Below are 19978 nucleotides of genomic sequence, written 5' to 3'. Positions count from 1 at the left end.
AAGTAATGGGTGGAATTTGTCCTCTAGCTGATTTATTCTGAGAAACAGGAATAATATGATGGATGACACTTGCATCTTTCTGAAAGTTATGCATATTAGATATTCTAAGGTTTTATTCATAGGAACAGAATAGCAGATGTGTTCTACCATACCTCTGAATCTTGAGGTTTATTTACTGCTAGGGCCTGTTTGCACGACAAAAACAACCATGTCTGAAGGCCCGGTTACAACGTAGTTCAAAAATGTTATGCTGATGGACTCTAACTCTGTTGTAATCATTGCATGCAACCAAGAAAAAGCCTTGGACTTTAGCATGGTTATGAAACACAATTAAGTCCTGTCTACAGATTTTAACCTTACTGTAATGGGGGTCAAAGGACAACTGTGTTGTAATCATCTTCATGACAAAATCATAAACTTCCCATAGGTTTTTGAACCATTCTATAAAATTTACTAGAAAATTATATCCATGATATAGAATTTTTATTAGGCTGATTCAACTTACAGAAAAGATAATTTTCCATGTAATTTCTATGTTTTTACAATAATTTCTATAGAATGCTATTATATTTCTATGGAACCCAATTGTTTTCATTATTATTAAATTCCAAGAGACTTTTCCACACAGGCAGGTCCCCTTACTTCGTTATTTTTGGAGTACAGATGAGCCCTTAGAAACAGCACTAAGAAACATTTAGAGACAGGCCCAAGTTTGAACTTCCCCTAAGTTTGGGGTGTTCAGACCTGGGAGTGTGATTTGGCCCTGGATATAGTGAGTGAGGTTAGCCCCTGCAGCTCAGCTTGAAATCAGATCTGGGGTTTGGTTTACATCCATCCTTATTAGCTACTTTGAAACATGAGTATGTGAATAGTTGTTCTGAAGAAGATACCCAATATCCTGTATAAGATCGCAATTGATTGCTCTGGGGAATTTTCATTGCCATTGTCTTTGTCAGAGATTATGTAAATAAGGCAACCATTTTGCATTCTCACAATTTATTACAATTGATTTCCATTTAGCTGTGAGTCCATGTGCTCTCATATAAATTAGCTTGACTATAAGAATGACAGGTTTCAGAGTAGCAGCCGTGTTAGTCTGTATCCGCAAAAAGAAGAACAGGAGGACTTGTGGCACCTTAGAGACTAACAAATTTATTAGAGCATAAGCTTTCGTGGACTACAGCCCACTTCTTCGGATGCATATAGAATGGAACATATATTGAGGAGATATATATACACACATACAGAGAGCATAAACAGGTGGGAGTTGTCTTACCACCTCTGAGAGGCCAATTAATTAAGAGAAAAAAAAAAAAAAAAAAACTTTTGAAGTGATAATCAAGCTAGCCTAGTACAGACAGACAGTTAGATAACAAGTGTGAGAATACAACAAGGGGAGACAGATTCAATGTCTGTAATGGCTCAGCCATTCCCAGTCCTTATTTCCCAGTCCTTATTCAAACCGGAGTTGATTGTGTCTAGTTTGCATATCAATTCTAGCTCAGCAGTTTCTTGTTGGAGTCTGTTTTTGAAGACAAATATTTCATAAACAAGTGGTAAAGCTAAAATATCTCCACTTTGCTTCCTTAGAATCTGACAGTATCATAAACATGTGACATGGCTGTACAATAGTTCTGCCAACACAGAACAAGCTGTCTCCTCAACCGGCTTTACCAAACTCATAATCATTTGAGGAGTTTAGAACTTAATTAAAGCCCTTTAAGAGAAAACGACCTTTTTGTTTTCAGAAAGGACAGGCAGACATTTAACACCTGGCAGAATTTCAGATGCCAGGGACTGGCCAAAGCAACCAACCAATCCGTGAAAAGGATACATTCCCTTCAAGAGAACCCCCAAGGTACATGTGGCACCTCACGCCCACCTGTGCTAACTGCCAGTTCACCACAAGAAAGTCCATAGCGGTGGGAATGCCCTTACTTATCACAAGTGCTCATCTCTGTGGTGCAGGGAACTCATCTCGTGAGGCTGTCAAGAATCATTATCAAGGGTTTCCTCATCTTTCATGTGTCACTTGAACTATCGTGAGCTGAATTTTTGCGGTTTGTGAAGCCAACATTTTCAAGCCCTCTCGGCAGCACTCAGCCTCAGTAAATGAACTATGTGCTGATGAAGTCTGCTGGGATCAGAGCAAATGAATCTTTGCCCCACCCTTTTCAGTTGCCACTCTGCATCCAATACTACAGCTTCAAGGCTGCAGTAGCACCCACAGCTGCTCCACCACAATTCTTTATGCAGGGAGTTTTGACCAGCAGATGTGCATACCTGCATGCAACTGAATTAGGGCTTAGGACCCTTCATGGTGCAGTCTGAAGAGGCTGCAGGCCCCTGGTGAAGTGAAACTGAACAGGTTCCACTCTCTGCTTGGCCTTTCCTGCCCTCACTTGGACTGCAGAATCTGGGCCAAAGTGAAAATCAGGCTATCACTGGGTGCTACTAAAAATGAGTGGTAAAAACCATAGTTCATCCTGCTAGCCAAGTGGATATTTTGACATCTAAGTTGTTGGTTAGTCAAACTGTGCAATATATGGGGTTGTTGGATTTGTGCTATACATGGAATTTAGTTCCATGTTGATTTCTACACCACAAAGGTTTGGCTCTGAGCCCAGTATCTGAACCTCTTCAACAACCTGTCACTATTTCTGAGTAATGTGGGGACTTCTAAAAACAATTCCAAAGTGTACATAATTTTGCCCTAGGTTTTCCCAATCCTCATCTAGATAGGTTAGATTACAAGACTTTAAAAGAAATGGGAAGAGAGAGAGAGAGAGCGTGTGTGTGTGTGTGTGTGTGTGTGTGTGTGTGTGTGTCTCTGTGTGTGTTAGCACCACTTGCAAGCAAGTTATCCTCTTAAAAAAATATTAATCTTATTACAATTAACACTAACTTGGATTGGGAAAATCACTGCTCTAAACATGATTTGAAAATGTATTAGATTTCTTTGTTAAGTATAACAAATTTGGTGTTCTTAAGTGTCTGCAGGTAGAGAAGGAGTGCAAGAGGACTTTGTGTTGAAACTAACAAATGAACAATTTAAGCTCTATTTTCTACATTTTCCCTCTATAGTTTCTGCATTCTGATGAATTCTCCGAGATCTGTGAGATCTGCAGTTCAAAATCCTGTTCATTTTGGGAGGGGGGGAAAACCACACCCTGAAGGAACAATCTAGAGAAAAACTCCTCAAGGGGGAACCTTGAACTGTTTCTTGTCCCTTGTGTGGATTTTTGCCATGTAGAGGAGAACTGATTCTGGAGGAGAGGAAAATTGTGTGTGTGTGTGTGTGTGGATGTGTGTGTGTGAGGTCATTCTCTCCCCCTCTCCCACCCCTCCTCCCAGCCAAATGCTAATTACTGGGTGGGGAGAAAGGAATCTACCAGTCAGGCCCCCAAGTCTTATTATGCAGACAATTAAACAATACCAGATATCTATCTATCTATATCTATCTAGGTATCAATATAAACTGAATAAAGACTTGATGAATAATTACAGCATAGGAAATATGATATCCTAGCAGCAGATAAGCAATGAAACGGTACATTAACAACTCAATTACATCTAAGCAGGTCAATAAAATGAGCTGACCAGCAAGTCTAACTTACTGTGCCTGCTCTCCATTATGATATTTATCTCTATAAGCAGAGGGAGAAAGGATAACTCATGAGAGGCCTAAGTGAAGTATCCAACCTCTCTGCACAAGATGAATGTTGTACCAGAGTTTAACAACTGTTCAGCATTAACCAATGAGGTGTATTTCTTTATCCCAAACTGAACCACGTAATGATCCATCTGAATAACAGTGTATAGAACATAATATGGACCATGAGAAGTAGGTAAGAGAAGTGCATCCATCTGAAAGAAAGGGAAGGGAGTGGCTAACTTCATTCCTAGGGTAGGGGACACAACTGTTACTGGAGTCAATAGTAGATGTGCTTACATTTACCAGGGCTACATTTGGCCTAGTGATACATTATGCAACTTTGGCCAAGTTTTGTCATTGACCTCAATGGAAGTGGAATTGACCCTTCTGAAAAATAGGGCAACGAATGCAATGAAACCCGGCCTAAACAAATCATCCCATGGACCTGCAAAACTCTATTTCTGAATAGTGTTGGTTCTTCAGCTTGGGGTTGAACAACGTCTGGAAACTCTGGGGATGTTTTACAGTGCTCTCTTAAACAGAGGGTTGCCTACTAGAGGTAGTTCAGCTTCACTGAACTTACATAACAGGGATGCAGTGAGCCATAGTTAATGTTTTTAAGGGAGGCCTGGATGTCTTAATACACTGGATCTCAACCTTTTCTATAATAATGCCCTTCCAGGTCCCCCTTCTCATCCAGCTGAAATCTAGCCATGGCTCTCCCCTCCCCACCCCCCATTTTATACACAGGGCTTTGTACTTGGTAAAACAAAATGAATTAAGGACAGCGTTTTCAGTCCATTTTTACCACAGCTTTAGCATAGTTTTAAAGACAGTTTTAAAAAAATGTTCTCATGTTCTTCCCCCAGGTTGGTTCTATACTGTTTAACTTCTCTACCTAGCTTATGTTAGGGCTTTATATGACTGCCTATCTACATAGTATCTGGGCACTCTCTTCTTCCTTTCCCCTGTTTATTAACCCTGCCTCAAATGATGTTGTCTAATCAATCAAAACAAAAAATATCCTGCTGTCAGTGGTGCCTGTTTATAATTTGCCATATAATTGAAACCAATCATTTCCTTTGGAACAAGGATGCCCCTTTTTGACTCAGGGAAACTGTTGGCTTTGGAGCAGCCAGCCAGCCTTATGGATTTCATTCAAAGTGTTTAAACTGCATGTTGTTCAATCCCAAAGCTATCTACCTAGGCATTCTTACCACACTCATCACTGTAATCTTCTATCGCAAAGTTAATGGTGTTATGCCAAAGATGAATTGTTGGTCCACACACTAAAGTTAATGGAGTTACACCAGTATGTATCTGACTCATTATGGACCAGGTGTTGGTACTTTTACTCATGCAATAGCCCCAATGGCTGATGAAAAGTAAGATGGATTGAGTCCTACATATCTCATGACTCTCTGTGTAAGAGTAAGCATCTTCCCCAGGGCCTCTGGCCACATGTTCTCCTTTCCTCACATGCTATGCACCATGATGTCTATCAGGGATGGTCTAGACAGTATTTGGTCCTGCCATGTGGGCAGGGGACTGGACTCAATGACCTCTCGAGGTCCCTTCCAGTCCTAGAATCTATGAATCTATTATGTTTGCACTTTCACGCTCCACCCCACATGTTGCTGCATTTCAGTGGTGCTGAATGTATGTCACGTGGTGAAAAACCTTGGGACCATTTCCTATATAAATGTATGAAATGTGCATCTTTACAGTCTAAATTTTGCTTGTCAAGTTAGGTAATGGGTTAAATCACTGCTATTCTGCTTCTCCTGCCCTGAAGACTTTTTTGTGACCAAAAAAAAAGACGTTACTGTGATTTTCAGGAATTATACACACATAATTCAAACCCACATAAGGAAAAAACATTGAAAAAATAGGAATATTACTGATCTGAAGAACTGAAATCACACAGAAGGTATCAAAATCCTTCCTGGGTTTGATCATTGGTCCACAGCTCTGTATCTTTTCACCTTATAATGCCAGAAAAAGAGACTAAATGCTGAATGCTCAGTTGCCACAAGCTAATGTTTACACTCCTGAGAGAGCCAGGCAAAAATGGTCCTGAGACAACTCTGGGTTGGTTGGGGGCTGAAGCAAGCACAAAACGTAGTCTAATTTACACCAGTTTATACTGACCCCTAAGGAATCATTATTCTAGCACTGCACACATTATATGCCACTCAAGGATTTTTCTTCAACACAGGAATTCCTAGCTGCCTTGTAAGGAACCATTCCTGTTGCTTTGTGCTGCCAGAGAACAACAAAGCAACTAGAACTGGGGCTGAGAACCAGGGCTTAAGTCTTTCAAAACCCACCGACACATATAGGAATTGTATGCATATAGGAACCAATCCAGACCCCAGCATCCAGTGTGAGTACCTAGGCAAGTTGCTCTAGGGATATGTAAAGGGGGCAGAGAGAGAGGAATCTACCCTCCAGGCGGTGGAGCTGCTATGCTTAGATTGTAAGCTCTTTGGAGCAGGGACCACCTTTTTGTTCTGTGTTTGAACAGCAGCTATCACAATGGGGTCCTGATTTCTGATTAGAGCTCCTAGGCACTACAGTAATACAAATAATAAAAAATAATACTACGGGGAGGCTACTTCAGCCCAGTGCTGCACAGGGTATATGAACATCCCATAGGTTCTATGACAGGCCCACACTGGCTTCATTGCAAAAGAGCCCTCTATGATTGCAGAAGAGGGAGTTGGATTTTCCCCTTAAAAATATTTTTCCAGCTGAATAACAGAGAATGCCCAGCAAGGTACGTCAGCTTCAGTCTTCAGATCCTGGTGACTTAAGGCCGATCCTTACTTTTTTCTGTTCAGACAAGTTTATAATGGCCTTCATCTCAGCCTCAGAGAACCTGGGGGTCAATGCCACACTGTCATAGTCAAATTCTTCATCAAGGGAGAACAGCTGAACTTCATCCCCACAGAGCTGCAACAGGGAAAAATATAGAAATATAAATAAAACAGCAGCAAGTAACGATAAAGAAGCTCAAAACATAAACTCCTGATTAATATTTAATTAAACTAGTTTTTTAGACTCCAGCACTCTCAGCTGATTAAGCTGTTTTTAAGTAAAAGAACAAATTCAATTATTCAATTTGACCTAATTTAAGCCATTTAATGTGCCCCATTTGTACCATACTGTATCGGAATGAATATCATTAACTAATTTTTGCTCAAGGCAAGGAATCAAAAAACCTCCCTTGCATACATCTATTACATTTCCACCACTTGTAGCAGCAGGGTTGTGACAATATGGAAAAAAATATGTAGAGCTATGTTAAGTTGCAAGGATAGGTCCCACAACTTTAAGATTTTGGCTAGTTTTAAGTGCTGTTTACTCAACTGATACTACATTTTGTAGCAACGGGAATGCCTATGAGGAGCAAAGAAGCATAATCAATTTTCAGTTATTCAAACCCTGCAAGGCCTGTTTCCTTTAACCAAAGAAGTTGCTTGCAGAGGTGTGCAATGGGTTATTTGGTTGATGGGAGGTACAGTATTGCAGAATTAGTCAGTATTGGCTCAGATGACATATGCTGCATTGAATATTTTTAATTATAAATGTGTTTTGAAAAGACTTCAGTTGGCACAATTTATAAATAGGATAAATAAGTAAATCATAATATTTTAAAGGCTGCATATTAATAAGGACAAGCAGAGGGACCATAGCATAATATGTTTTCAATAAGACACTAGATAAAATTAATCCTAGAAATTACAGATGGGGACATCTTGTTAGCACATCTTTTAAATCCTCCCTGCTATCCACCAGTACAGGATTGTTCCCTGTGCTTTGCCCAATTTAGCATAATATGTCTCTGGGTAGGTCTACATTGCACTGTAAACCCGGGTGTGTGGCACCTAGGTTTGTGGACTTGTTGTTTCCAACCCCATGCTTGAGCGTCCACCCTGCTTTGTAAACCTGGGTTTATAGTTGCTGGACCTGGGTCTCACAATTGTGCTAACATGTCCATACTGTACTACACAGACCTTCTGACTCGAGTCTGTGTTTCAAGCTGCATCCACACTGCTAAATGACAGGGCTTCGACCCAAGTCACAGTGGGACTCAGGCTCTGATCCACCCTACAAGCAGGGCCCTAGTTCTCAGGATCTGAGTGCTTGCTGACCCAAATCAGACTGATTTGTTTGTGGACAGAAGTGGGGCTTGGACTCTAACCTGAGTCAGAGCCTGGCCTCAGTGCACAGTGTAGACAACCCTATGGGGCTTCAATAATCATAGACAATCCATTATCAGTAAGATGTTTTTTTCTTGAGCATCAAAAAATCTATGCTACAAAGTGCTGAACACTCCAGCCCCACTCTAGCAAAGTGTTTAAACATGCTTAATGTCATGCATGTGGTTAATCCCACTGAAGTCAATGAGGTTATTCATTTGCTTAAAGTTAAGCACAAGCTTAGATGCTGTGCTGGATAAGATCATTTTGCAAGATTGAGACCCAAATGCTTTGCATGTGATGGGAAACTTCAGAATTCACAAGTCGAAAATATCAAGAGTGTGGCACAAATCAGCATGTTACACCAGCTTGAGTGCAAAACAGGGAAAAGATGTGTGCCTTAATCCCCTGAGCACCTTTGAAAATCTCAGCCTAGACTTGTTTTGCTCTGTCTTCTGTTTTCCACTTGAGTTTGTGTAACATGCAGCTTTGTGCCAGATGCTCAACATCTTACTATTTGCACACTGGGGTTGAGATTTTTTCATCAACTGGTAACACCTTGGATTGTTCAAGGGAGGGGAGGTCAGATGGTGTAACAAGGGGCAATGAGATAAAATGAATGGGAAAATGTGAGCGGAATATCAGGAACAATTTCCTGAGCATGAGCTCTGTTACACTGCAGGCTAGTCTCCCATGGGGACTGTCCCATCTCTTGAGTCAGTTTAAATAAGACCAGACAAAGCACTGGAGAACAATTTTGTACTGGCAAGAGGGTTGGCCAGATGACCTCACACTCATAGATCTTTCCTATTTCTAATTCCTGTGATACTATTATTAACTTTTGTCACTCGCACTTTCATGACAGAAACTCTGGTATCAACAATGACCTTGGCAGAAGTAGTAAAATGTAACTTGAAGCAGGCACACATCGGTTTTCTATTATAATCCACCTATTTTTCCCTCAAACAAATTCATTAAATTGTAGTCTATGGAAGGAAATGTCTAGCCTTTACCTTAGATCTCTTACAGTACATAATCCTGGTGCAGAAGTGTTCACCCCACCTCTTTTTCCCCCCCTATATTCCCTTGAAGTTTACACAATCACCTAAATTGATGACCTTTTGCATCAGTTTCCTACCTTTTGGGATGAAAATTGATTTTGATTATTGTGGCATTTAAAGATCCTACATCAATGTGTTTGCAGGATGAGCAGCTTTTCAGGCTGCAGAAGTGAAAGCAGGCATGGAAGCTGGTGTGAGAAAACTGCTAAGAATTCTATGTCATAGCATGAAATCCAATCTCAGCTCTTTTTTGTTTCTTGCATACGGATGAAAGCTGTAAAATCCTCAAGGTCTTATTAGGAATTGCCATCTAGTGAAAATTCCAGTTCAGAATACTCCTGCTTCCTATTAATTCTAGTTAGCAACAAAGTTTTGAAACACAGTAACAGGTCTACTGGACTACTAGTTTCAGTGCAAACTTGTAATTTACCTGAAATCAACAAAGTCCAGCAGAATTCAATTAAGACCTATTGAAGGGTTCTTATGGAGCTAACTGGAATTTCCAATCAGGACTGTACAATGGAAGAGGCTTGTGCATCAAGGGAAAGTGACATTTAAATCATAGCACAATGACGAAGTAGTGCGTCATCCTGTTGTGTCAAAATGTCATTGGGTCATAGTTCAACAATATTTAGGAATCTCTGAAATTTATTTTGAGACTCACAGACATCCATCAATGAGCCAGGATTAAGAACATAGGATCACTTCGGGGATAATCCTGGAAAAAAGAGGCTTCCTCAAAAGAAGAGGAAATCACTCCAGCCCATATTTAAAATTCACACTTGTGTTCATTAGCTACTCAATTTGGGAGTCACATTATCCCATGGGATTTCTGCTGAGATTATGCAAGAGGTTATATTGCCACAATGAATCTCACATCATAAATCATAGACATTAGAGTTAGATATAGAAAAGATCTGTAAGATCACCAGATCCACCTCCTGCAAAAGTAGGTTTTGAGCATACAGTAGATATTAACCTGATCATACTCTACACTTGATTTTAGTCACAAGGCTAAGAAGCAATCATGATAATTTTAATGAGGTTTTTTTGATGGTCCAGCACTAACAATGCAGCAATGTGTGTACCCTCATTATGTTGAAGCATGACTCTTGTTTTGTTTTGTTTTGTTGGTGGGAGGAGGGGATGGCTTACAATCAAAAATATTTACCCTCCAGTTTGCAAAGTCTGCTGGAAAAAAACCAAAGGAAATGCACAACATTAAATATGTGGGAGTAGAATCTTCCAGGTCTCAATGAGTCTGACTAGTATTAACTTAGCTTTAAGTCTCTTCAGAAGAATTAGAATGCTTTCCCTTCACTTTTTGGACGCACTTTCAGAAGTTCAACTTCTATATTTCTGTTCTATGCAAATGGCTTAAATTTCATCACCCTTCTGGTGCTGAACAGACTTACAGTTAGGAAAAAAGAGTCTGATCCTGCACGTGAGTCGTCCCACTGACTTCAGTAAGGAATGGATCAGATTCCAGATCTGCAGGAGGTCAGTAACTGTGGCTCCACTGAAAGGATTAGTGTTGCCGCCAAAAATCTTGTTCTCTGCAAAAGCTAAAACTACTGACTCTAGAACTGATCAGACTGCACGAATGGTATTTATGTGTCTTGATCTGTTTAATTTCCTTTCATCAGCTGTACCTGTCTAATTCCTGAAACTCTTTCTATTGATTTAAGTGTGCTTTGGGTCAAATCTTAGGTGCAGAACGGTATACTCATGGTTTTTTTATAAATAACATTCAAATAAAGCTCAGTTGAGTCAATATCCACAAACAAGCTCTCTTGACCCACCAAAACTAAAGTCCTACTCCCTCAACCCACTCAGTACCCATTCCACTAATTCTCCCAGGAGAAGCCTGTTAAAATGCCATGGAGTATGCCTTTAAGATCTAACTGATCTATCTTAATTTTCTAAGTGTTCAGTTAAAAGAAAAATCCAAAAACAAACCCTATAATGTATTATTAAATCTCAAAATGTTTTTCCATTTGCTGTAGCTGTAACAGTGTCTGATACCATGATTACAGGTAATTAAATTAAGAAAACCTCAGATTGCAGTAAACCTTTGTAGCAGTTCTACAAAATCAAATCTGTCACCTCTGCACCAAAGCTATTACGGTAGCACACATTCAGCCACTATGACCTTGTCTTGATTTGCATTTAACTAAACCATTTCATGAACATGCAGATGTGTAATGGAAAAGTGTTTGTAAAAAAGAAAAATGTACATGTAATTCCAAATGAAATTGGATGTAAGAGTAGAACACACCAGACTTCACTCTATCTCCTCATTGCAAGTTTCAAAAAGTCTAGTTCAGCTGTATGTCTATTTGTGTGCTTCATCTCTCTGGCAAGCGTTGAAAGCAGTGGATTTGGTTGGTTTTTATCTTCTCCCAAGTATTAGTTCATTTCAGCCTCGTATGAAGGAAATCAGTCCAAAGGCCTTTAGATTGCAAATTGAAATTCTGATTTATTTCAAAAGGAAAAAATTCTGCTACGGACCACCGAATCCCTCACAGCTGAACAAAAACAACAGTGAATCAAGTTATTATCTTGTTATTTTTGCCTAAGGAGCTGAGAGAAATATGTGTATGTCTAATTTAACATCTAATTGAAATCTTTTCTGGAAGCTCTCTGGGAATAGAATTTGTGCTCTATTAGAGAACTGCCAGTTTTCTTAAGATTGCCCATGTGATTTACTCAAACGGAGACACCTCTGAAGGAAGAATCATTTTCATTCACAGCTACCACAAGTCCAAATTAAAGAAGAAAGAATGTAATGTTCAGATTAATAACTGGAGCATTTTGCTGGAGGCCACTTTGCAAAGTAATGTTTTAAATAAAACACCCTAAATTGAGAGTTTCAAGAGTCTATTAATAGTTGGCAATTCAGTTTCTTTTTATTTAATCTCTGTGCAGATACATTAAACTAAAAGCCTTGATTCTGTCCTTCCTAACCTCTATTTTTGCATAACTCGGGGCAATCTACAGTTCTCTTGTTTAAATTATGTAAAGGGTTCTCCCCACAGATAAACACTGCTGAATGTATTGTATGTTCGAGGGAAAACTGACCAGCTCAATACCCATGTGGAAAAGATAGAAAAAATGTGTGTAGGCAGAGTACACATGAACATAATGATGAGCTAAGATACTTGGAGAAAGGAAGGATTGTCTGGAGGTTAAGGCACTGAGGTGGGAATCAGAAAACCTAGCTTCAATTCACACTTTTGCCATAGATTTCCTGTGTGACATTGGACAAGTCACTTAACCTATAGGTACGTCTACACTGCAAAAAACAAAGAAACCCATGGCAACGATTCTCAGAGCCCAGCTTAATAGATCCGGGCTCATGTGGCTCACACTATGGGGCTAAACATAGCAGTGTAGATATTCTCACTCAGTCTAGAGCCTGGGCTCTGAAACCCAGAGAGAGGGGTGGATCTCAGAAGCCAAGCTCCAGCTCGAGCGGGAACATCTGCACTGCTATTTTTAGCACTGTAGCGGGAGCCACGCGAGCTTGAGTCAGTTGACCCGGGCTCTGAGACTTGCTGCCGCAGCGGGATTTTGCAGCATAGACATACGGCATTTTCTTCCTCTCACCCTTTGTCTGTCTTGTCTTGAAACTGGAGGTTCTTTGAGGCAAGCCCTTGCTTTTATTATGGGTATGTACAGCACTTAACACAATAGGACCCTTATCTTGGTATAAGACTATGGGTAAAATTGTGAACCTACTGAAATCAATGGGAGTTTTGCTACTGACTTCAGTGGGGACAGGATTTTATCTTGCAGGTGCTACCATAATATAAATAATAATAATAATTAATAATGACACAGTGATTGGCACTATATAAATACTTTAACTGGACAGAGATAGGTTATGAGGGAAGGAAGCATATATGTATCGTGAGATGGCAAGTTTATGTTCATCTAGAGAGCATGTGGGGGAAAGAGAGCAAGAAAGGAGGGGACTGGGGAAGCAGAAATGAATACACAGGGTGGAGAAAAAGGATGGCAGGGTTGAAAGAAAGGCATGAGCAGGAGTCGAGAAAGGGATGACTGTCTGGGCTAGGGATACGAGTATTCTAGGGTAATGGACTCATATCCTGCAGTAACACTCACAAACTGCAGTTTGTGACACATTCGTACAGCACGTGGTACTTTTACTATAAGGGGAAGCACACATGCCTACAACCATTGGAGAAAGTGGAAGCTAAGTTGCTAGCCAAAATGAACAAGTTACTGAGTCGCTCATCCTTGTTCTCATTGCATTTGAGAGAGGGATAATTTTCAGGAAGATGAGCGTCTCTTTAGGCACACTTGCATGTAATTTCCCCTCAGTAAACACATTAACTGTGGCCATTTGATGAAAACTACACGTTCTCCCAAATCCCTCACACAGTAGGTCAGTGACATGGACTCTCCTTCAGCATCCTGTAGCATACTAGTGGTTTGGAGTATTTTTAGGGGGCGGGGGATGGAAAAGCCAAATAGATAGCCATGTTTTATTGCCCTCCTCCAACAGCTGTTTTGATGGGCTGGGACATGTTTGGGTTGAAAGAAGGGATGGAGATGATTGTGCTCTTTTGAGCCTCTAGAAATAATCTTCTCCCATGTCCCATGGCAGGTTCCCTGCCCTGAAAAGCTTAGGACTTGTTTATCAAGGTACTGAGCACTCACAGCACCCATTGACTTCAATTGGAATTGTGGGAGCTCAGTAACTCTGAAAATTAGCCCCTAACTATATTGTCTAAGTGGATGGCCATAAACACGTGTATAATTTAAGGTAGGAACTAGCTTCATTTTGTATCCGGTAAAACATTAAGCATGTTAGCACACCTTCACATCCTTCCATTGTCCCCTATAACACTCCGTTTATTTTATGTACAGTATAAACTCAGAGTTAGAACACATCAGAAATGGAGGATGTTCGTAGCTCTGAAATGTTCGTAACTCTGAACAAAATGTTATGATTCTTTCAAAGTTTACAACTGAACATTGTCTTAATACAGTTTTGAAACTTTACTATGCAGAAGAAAAATGCTGTTTTCCCTTTTTTTTAATAACAGGTTTCAGAGTAGCAGCTGTGTTAGTCTGTATCCGTAAAAAGAACAGGAGTACTTGTGGCACCTTAGAGACTAACAAATTTATTAGAGCATATGCATCCGAAGAAGTGGGCTGTAGTCCACGAAAGCTTATGCTCTAATAAATTTGTTAGTCTCTAAGGTGCCACAAGTACTCCTGTTTTTTTTAATAGTTTACTTTTAACACAGTACTGTACTGTATTTGTTTGGGGGGGGAGCTATCTCTACTGCTGCCTGATTGTGTATTTCCAGTTCCGAATGAAGTGTGTGGTTGACTGATAAGTTCGTAACTCTGGTGTTCATAACTCCAAGGTTCTACTGTATGATCAAACTGTTCCTCTAATAGAAATAAATGCTGCAGTGAATGGGATTTTCATCCACCTCTCATAATTTGTAGCTTCCAGTGTCATGTGCATTCATTTATTAACACTTGAGATTTTTGCAACCCCCTTCTTCTTTATGTCCCCATACATTAATCTCCTGGGATATGCATTTCAATATGTCATAGTATTTTTGTGTAAAAATGTATATTTCTAAAGGTATAAAGATGGAGGTTAACTACCATGTTATAGGTCATTTCAGGGTTTTTTATTTTAATCACAGAACCACATGGGTTAGAACTGGAAAAGACCTATTAGAGCATTTAGTCCATCTCCCTGCCAATGCAGAATTGTTCTTAACAGTATATTTTCTAGTGTTGATTGCAAAGAATCAAATACATTTGAGCTCAGCAGGCAAAACTGCATATGCAATGCAGTAGCATCAATCCTTCATTGGTCAAATATCTTTATCATCTTGATTTAAGCCTCATAGGATATCAATAACCAAATGAAACTAGCAAAGCTGCCTGATTTTAGCCAGAAGCAATCTTAACATTTCAGCGTCCATTATAATGATTAACCAAAAAACCCAAAACAAAACTAAAAACCAACAACAACACACCACCTCTGCAACAGAAAAATTCCTTATTCTAAAGTTAATGTTCACACTGGCTGATTTGTCGGGAGGTGTAAAGACTTAAAATAAGCCTGCAAGCATTCTAGACCTACATTTCTGATTTGAGTGGGGCTGAAATTCTGAGAGAAAGGGGCAATTTAAATTAAAACATATATTGATTGCTGATGATTGCTGACATGCCATGGTCCAGTCCTCTGCACTTCACCTGGTAGACAGTGCTAATACTGAATTGCATCTCAATGACAATAATTTCCAAAAGATAAACTCCAAATCTCTGATCAAGATATGTTCTAGGGATTCTTTTTGTTTTGTTTTTTCTTTTTTGTTTTGTTTTGTTTTGTTTTTAATGTGGCATTAAAGGATTTGTTCGCTAGCTGAAATTTTGGAACATGGATTTCTGCACTCACCCCAGCAAGAGTTTGTGTAGTGTAATACTGCCAAAGCCATCAGGAAATTAAATGGTCCCTCATTCTATGTAACCTAATGTTTTGTTAAAAGGTCAGGAGCTACAAAGGTTTGCTTGAATAGCCTGTGAGCTTTACCAATTATAAAAAATGTATTGGCTAAAATTACAGGTAAGCAAAAAAGTGATATATTTCACCGGCTCATTTATTATACAGCCGCAGTGTGCATCACAAATCAGGAGCTGTTCCATCAAAGAGCATAATTACTTTAACTTGTTAATTTTTTAAAAAATATTTAAAAATGAATTGCTAACTCAGTTCAAGGCAGTTCCTCAAAGCTCCCTCTTCCCTCTGTTCCTGTATGGAAATAGCATTAAAATCCACTCAGGAAAAAGAAAACTATGTTTAAATAAATCTGACCTCATACCTCTTGTGTTTTGCTGATTGATGGTTGTGTAATTGACAAGGTCCCGAACTCCAGATTAGTAGGCTGATCAAAGGAAGGTGTATAGCAAGTCGCTGTCTGTTCCACCTCTCCTGGAAACACTAATGACCCTGCTGAATACAAAATACTTAACTCAATCCTTCCACTTAATGTATAATTTAGCAAAATCATACTCTAAAATCTTTCAGAGCTCAGAAGCTTGGTAGCACTTGTATTATACTTTTCTTGTTGTACAAAATATAATACTGGTACTTATCTTTAGAGTAGATGCATTCCTGAACCAAAAGCCAGATCAAAAAAATGCCTGTACTTTGGGGAAGTCAAATTGGATATGAACTTGATGGCTGGTCCCAATTTCTCAAATAAGTTAAATCAAAACCATAGATCATCTAGACCCCCAAACCCTTGGGAAGTTTAGGTCTGGATGCCCCTCTATTCAAAAGAGGAGGTAAGGGCCAGTGCAGAGGTCAATAGACTGGGAGACAGGAAACATGGGTTCTATCCCCAACTCTGACCTGCTAGGTGACCTTTGGCAAATCCCTTCACTTCAGTTTCTTCATCTGTAAACTAGATAGGATGGAGCCTGTCTCAGTGGATCCTGGAGATAGAGACTTCTTGGGGTGACTTGTGGGTGTGGTGGGGCACCTGGGAAGTTCACAAGAGGGCAATGATCCACCCACATCTCTTCACTTCCCAGTTTTGCTGACAGGAGATGAATTTACATAGTCCCATTCATCCATTTAGGTTATGGATGTCCCAGGGAGGCCTAGCTTCATCTAGCTTCTCCTCTGAAGATTGTTTATTGTGTCAAAGTCAGCAAGATTATACACAGCGGCTTTGTAAAAGGGACTCTTCTTTATTAAAGAGCTGAAGCTCATCCCCCCTGGGATCTCAAAATTAGGTTCAAATCATGAGCCAGAAGATGAAAGTCGAGGAATAAAAGTTTTCACCTTTCAGCCTTATTTCTTTGTAATTTGCTCCATAAATCTTTGTATCTTAGGGGTTTGTATTGTCTCTCATTTCCATAATATTTGAGCATCTTCCAGGTCAATTAGGTTGGCAAAGCCTTTTGAAAGGTAGAAAGAACCTGAATAAGATTGCTAATAGGTGTGTGCTAAGCCTTGACATGTTCAACCACTCATAGACTTTAAGGCCACGAAACCATCATGATGATCTAGTCTGACCTCCTGCACATTGCCACAGAACCACACCCACCCACTCCTGTCATAGACCCCCTAACCTCTGGCTGAGTTACTGAAGTCCTCAAATCATGATTCAAAGATTTTAAGTTACAGAGACTCCACCATTTACACTAGTTTAAACCTGCAAGTGACCCATGCCCCATGCTGCAGAGGAAGCTCCTTCCCTTATTCATCAATGTCAAGGCCAGAAGGGACCACTGTGATCATCTAGTCTACCCTCCTGCATCACACAGGCCACGGAACTTACCAGAGCATATAATTTAGGAAAAGATCCAACCTTAACTTTAAAATGGTCAGTGATGGAGAATCCACTATGACCCTTAGTAAATGGTTTCAGTGGTTGTCATAACTATAAAGGGAAGGGCCACAGCCCTCTTGTGTACAATACTATAAAATCCCTCCTGGCCAGAGACTCCAAAATCCTTTTACCTGTAAAGGGTTAAGAAGCTCAGGTAACCTAGCTGACACCTGACCCAAAGGACCAATAAGGGGACAAGATACTTTCAAATCTTGGTGGGGGGAAGGCTTTTGTTTGTGCTCTTTGTTTTGGTGGGAGTTCGCTCTTGGGACGGAGAGGGACCAGACATCAATCCAGGCTCTCCAAATCTTTCTGAACAAGTCTCTCATATTTCAAACTTGTAAGTAAACAGCCAGGCAAGGCGTGTTAGTTTTATCTTTGTTTTCTCAACTTGTAAATGTACCTTTTACTAGGGTGTTTACCTCTGTTTGCTGTAACTTTGAACCTAAGGCTAGAGGGGGGTCCTCTGGGCTCTCTAAGTTTTATTCCCCTGTAAAGTTATTTTCCATCCTGATTTTACAGAGATGATGTTGACCTTTTTCTTTAATTAAAAGCCTTCTTTTTAATAACCTGATTGATTTTTCCTTGTTTTTAGATCCAAGGGGGTTGGATCTTGATACACCAGGAGTTGGTGGGAGAAAGGAGGGGGGGATGGTTAATTTCTCCTTGTTTTAAGATCCAAGGGGTTTGGATCTGTATTCACCAGGGAATTGGTGAAGAGTCTCTCAAGGCTACCCAGGGAAGGGAATTAGCACATTGGGAGTGGTGGCAGCGGACCAGATCTAAGCTGGTAGTTAAGCTTAGAAGTTTTCTTGCAGGCCCCCACATCTGTACCCTAAAGTTCAGAGTGGGGAAGGAGCCTTGACAGTGGTTAATTACTGTCACTATTTAAAAAGTATGCCTTATTCCACTTCTGAATTTATCTAACTTCAACTTTAAGCCATTGGATCAAGTTTTATCTTTGTCTGCTACATTGAAGAGCTGATTATTAAATGTCTGTTCCCCATGTAGGTGTAACAGATATGGCAATTTCCTGTGGGATCTTTGGGAGATCTTACTATATTAAGTTTATGTATCATTTTGGGCCAGGGAGTGTCTATAATTCCATTAAGGAGGGTGACCACAGTCCTCCAGGAGTTAAGAACAGAACAGGGGGAGAGTGGGCTGGTTAGACCAATGTATTCATATTGTAACACCTGCAGAGAGGTACCACCACCTGGAGTGGCTCACGTATATTGGGTCAAATTGGATTCTCCAGAGACCAACAGACAAAGAAAGGACTTTTGGATAAATAGCCTGAGTTTACACTGTCGCAGGGTCTTCTTCCTGATCCAGCAAACAGACAGAACCTTCTCCCCAGGGGGCGGGGAGCAATTCCTAGGGAAGGGTTGGAAGGACTGACACCTGCCAGAGCCCTTATTGGAGTTGGGGATGAGCTCTGGTAAACTTATTAGCATGCATGTAGGTATTTTTGTTGTTTGTAATATTTTCTCTGCAATGCTTTTATATTAAGAATAACTGTGTTTGCTTATAAAGGGTTGTGTGGCCTCTGAAGATAAAGCAAAGTGCAGTGCTGGTCTATCTAGGCAGTCTGGCTTGCTGGGGAATTCACAATGCAGGCAGGGAACCATGCAACCTAGAAAAACTCTGGTCAGGAGGGAGACAGACATGGTCTCCACCCAAGAGACGTGATACCTGTGAGCTGGAAATCTAAAAGTTGGTGCCCTTGCTGGATCATGGAGGGGAGATACAGTTGAATTTGTCCTGAACTGTGACAATAGGTACTTATAGACTGTAATCAAGTCAACCATTGACCTTCTCTTTGTTAAGCTAAATAGACTAAGCTCCTTGAGTCTATCATTGTAAGGCTTGTTTTCTAATTCTTTAATCATTCTCATGACCCTTCTCTGAAATCTCTCCAATTTAGCAACACCCTTGAATTGTGGACACCACAACTGGACATAGTATTCAGCAGCAAATACAGTGGTACTAGTAACCGTTAATGCCAAATACAGTGGTAAAATAACCTCTCTACTCCTACTTGAGCTTCCCCTGTTTATGCATCCAAGGATCGCATTAGCCCTTTTGGCCACAGCATCACACTGGGAGCTCATGTTCAGCTGATTGAGGGGCCTGATGGCTAAATCTTTTTTAGAGTCACTGCTTCCCAAGATAGAGTCACTGCTTCCCCCCACCCCATCCTGTAAGAATGGCCTACATTCTTTGTTCCTAGAGGTATACATTTACATTTAGCTATATTTTTGTGTAGGACCAAGAACCAATCCCTGCCGGACCTCACTAGAACACACCCATTCGTTTATGACTCCTAGGGATCAAAACTATTCCTTTGCTACAGAAGGAAGAAGTGGGCCAACATCTAAATATGGTGGGATCTTCCCCAACTTGTTTCAAATTCACTTGGTCAATGTACTTATTGCAGGAGGCATGCCTGAGCATTCCCTCCTGATGTAAATCGTTGATCATTTCTGTATAAAGAACAAATATGTCACTGTTTATTCCCAATAGACCAATTTGTGGAGAAGGGGGGGGACCCCCATAATGAAACCATCTGGCAAAATCTTCCAAAAGACAACACTTAAAAATTAGGACAACAGAAGGAAATGTATTTTTGCTTTCAGCAAGAAGTGCTTTGTCATACTC

General features: G+C 40.2%; 1 protein-coding gene across 4 annotated transcripts in view; it reads right to left on the bottom strand.

Annotated features, from left to right (window-relative positions):
- Positions 1 to 1132: 1132 nt before the first annotated feature.
- The window catches only part of IFTAP (intraflagellar transport associated protein), a 71698-nt gene continuing 52852 nt past the window's right edge, over positions 1133 to 19978 (bottom strand). For 3 of the 4 annotated variants that reach the window (XM_005304510.4, XM_042849178.2, XM_024100370.3), the window contains 2 exons: positions 15800 to 15930; positions 1133 to 6610 (listed from right to left, as the gene is read on the bottom strand). In XM_005304510.4, the coding sequence (XP_005304567.1) occupies positions 6446 to 6610; positions 15800 to 15930 (296 nt within the window). In that variant the 3' untranslated portion in view covers positions 1133 to 6445. The remainder of the gene's footprint in view (positions 6611 to 15799; positions 15931 to 19978) is intronic. The other variant, XM_065592762.1, reaches the window with a different exon arrangement.

Source organism: Chrysemys picta, chromosome 4, assembly GCF_011386835.1.
Source record: "Chrysemys picta bellii isolate R12L10 chromosome 4, ASM1138683v2, whole genome shotgun sequence".
In the NCBI taxonomy this organism is placed as follows: Eukaryota; Metazoa; Chordata; order Testudines; family Emydidae; genus Chrysemys; species Chrysemys picta.
This window is presented reverse-complemented; position numbering and strand designations above follow the sequence as displayed.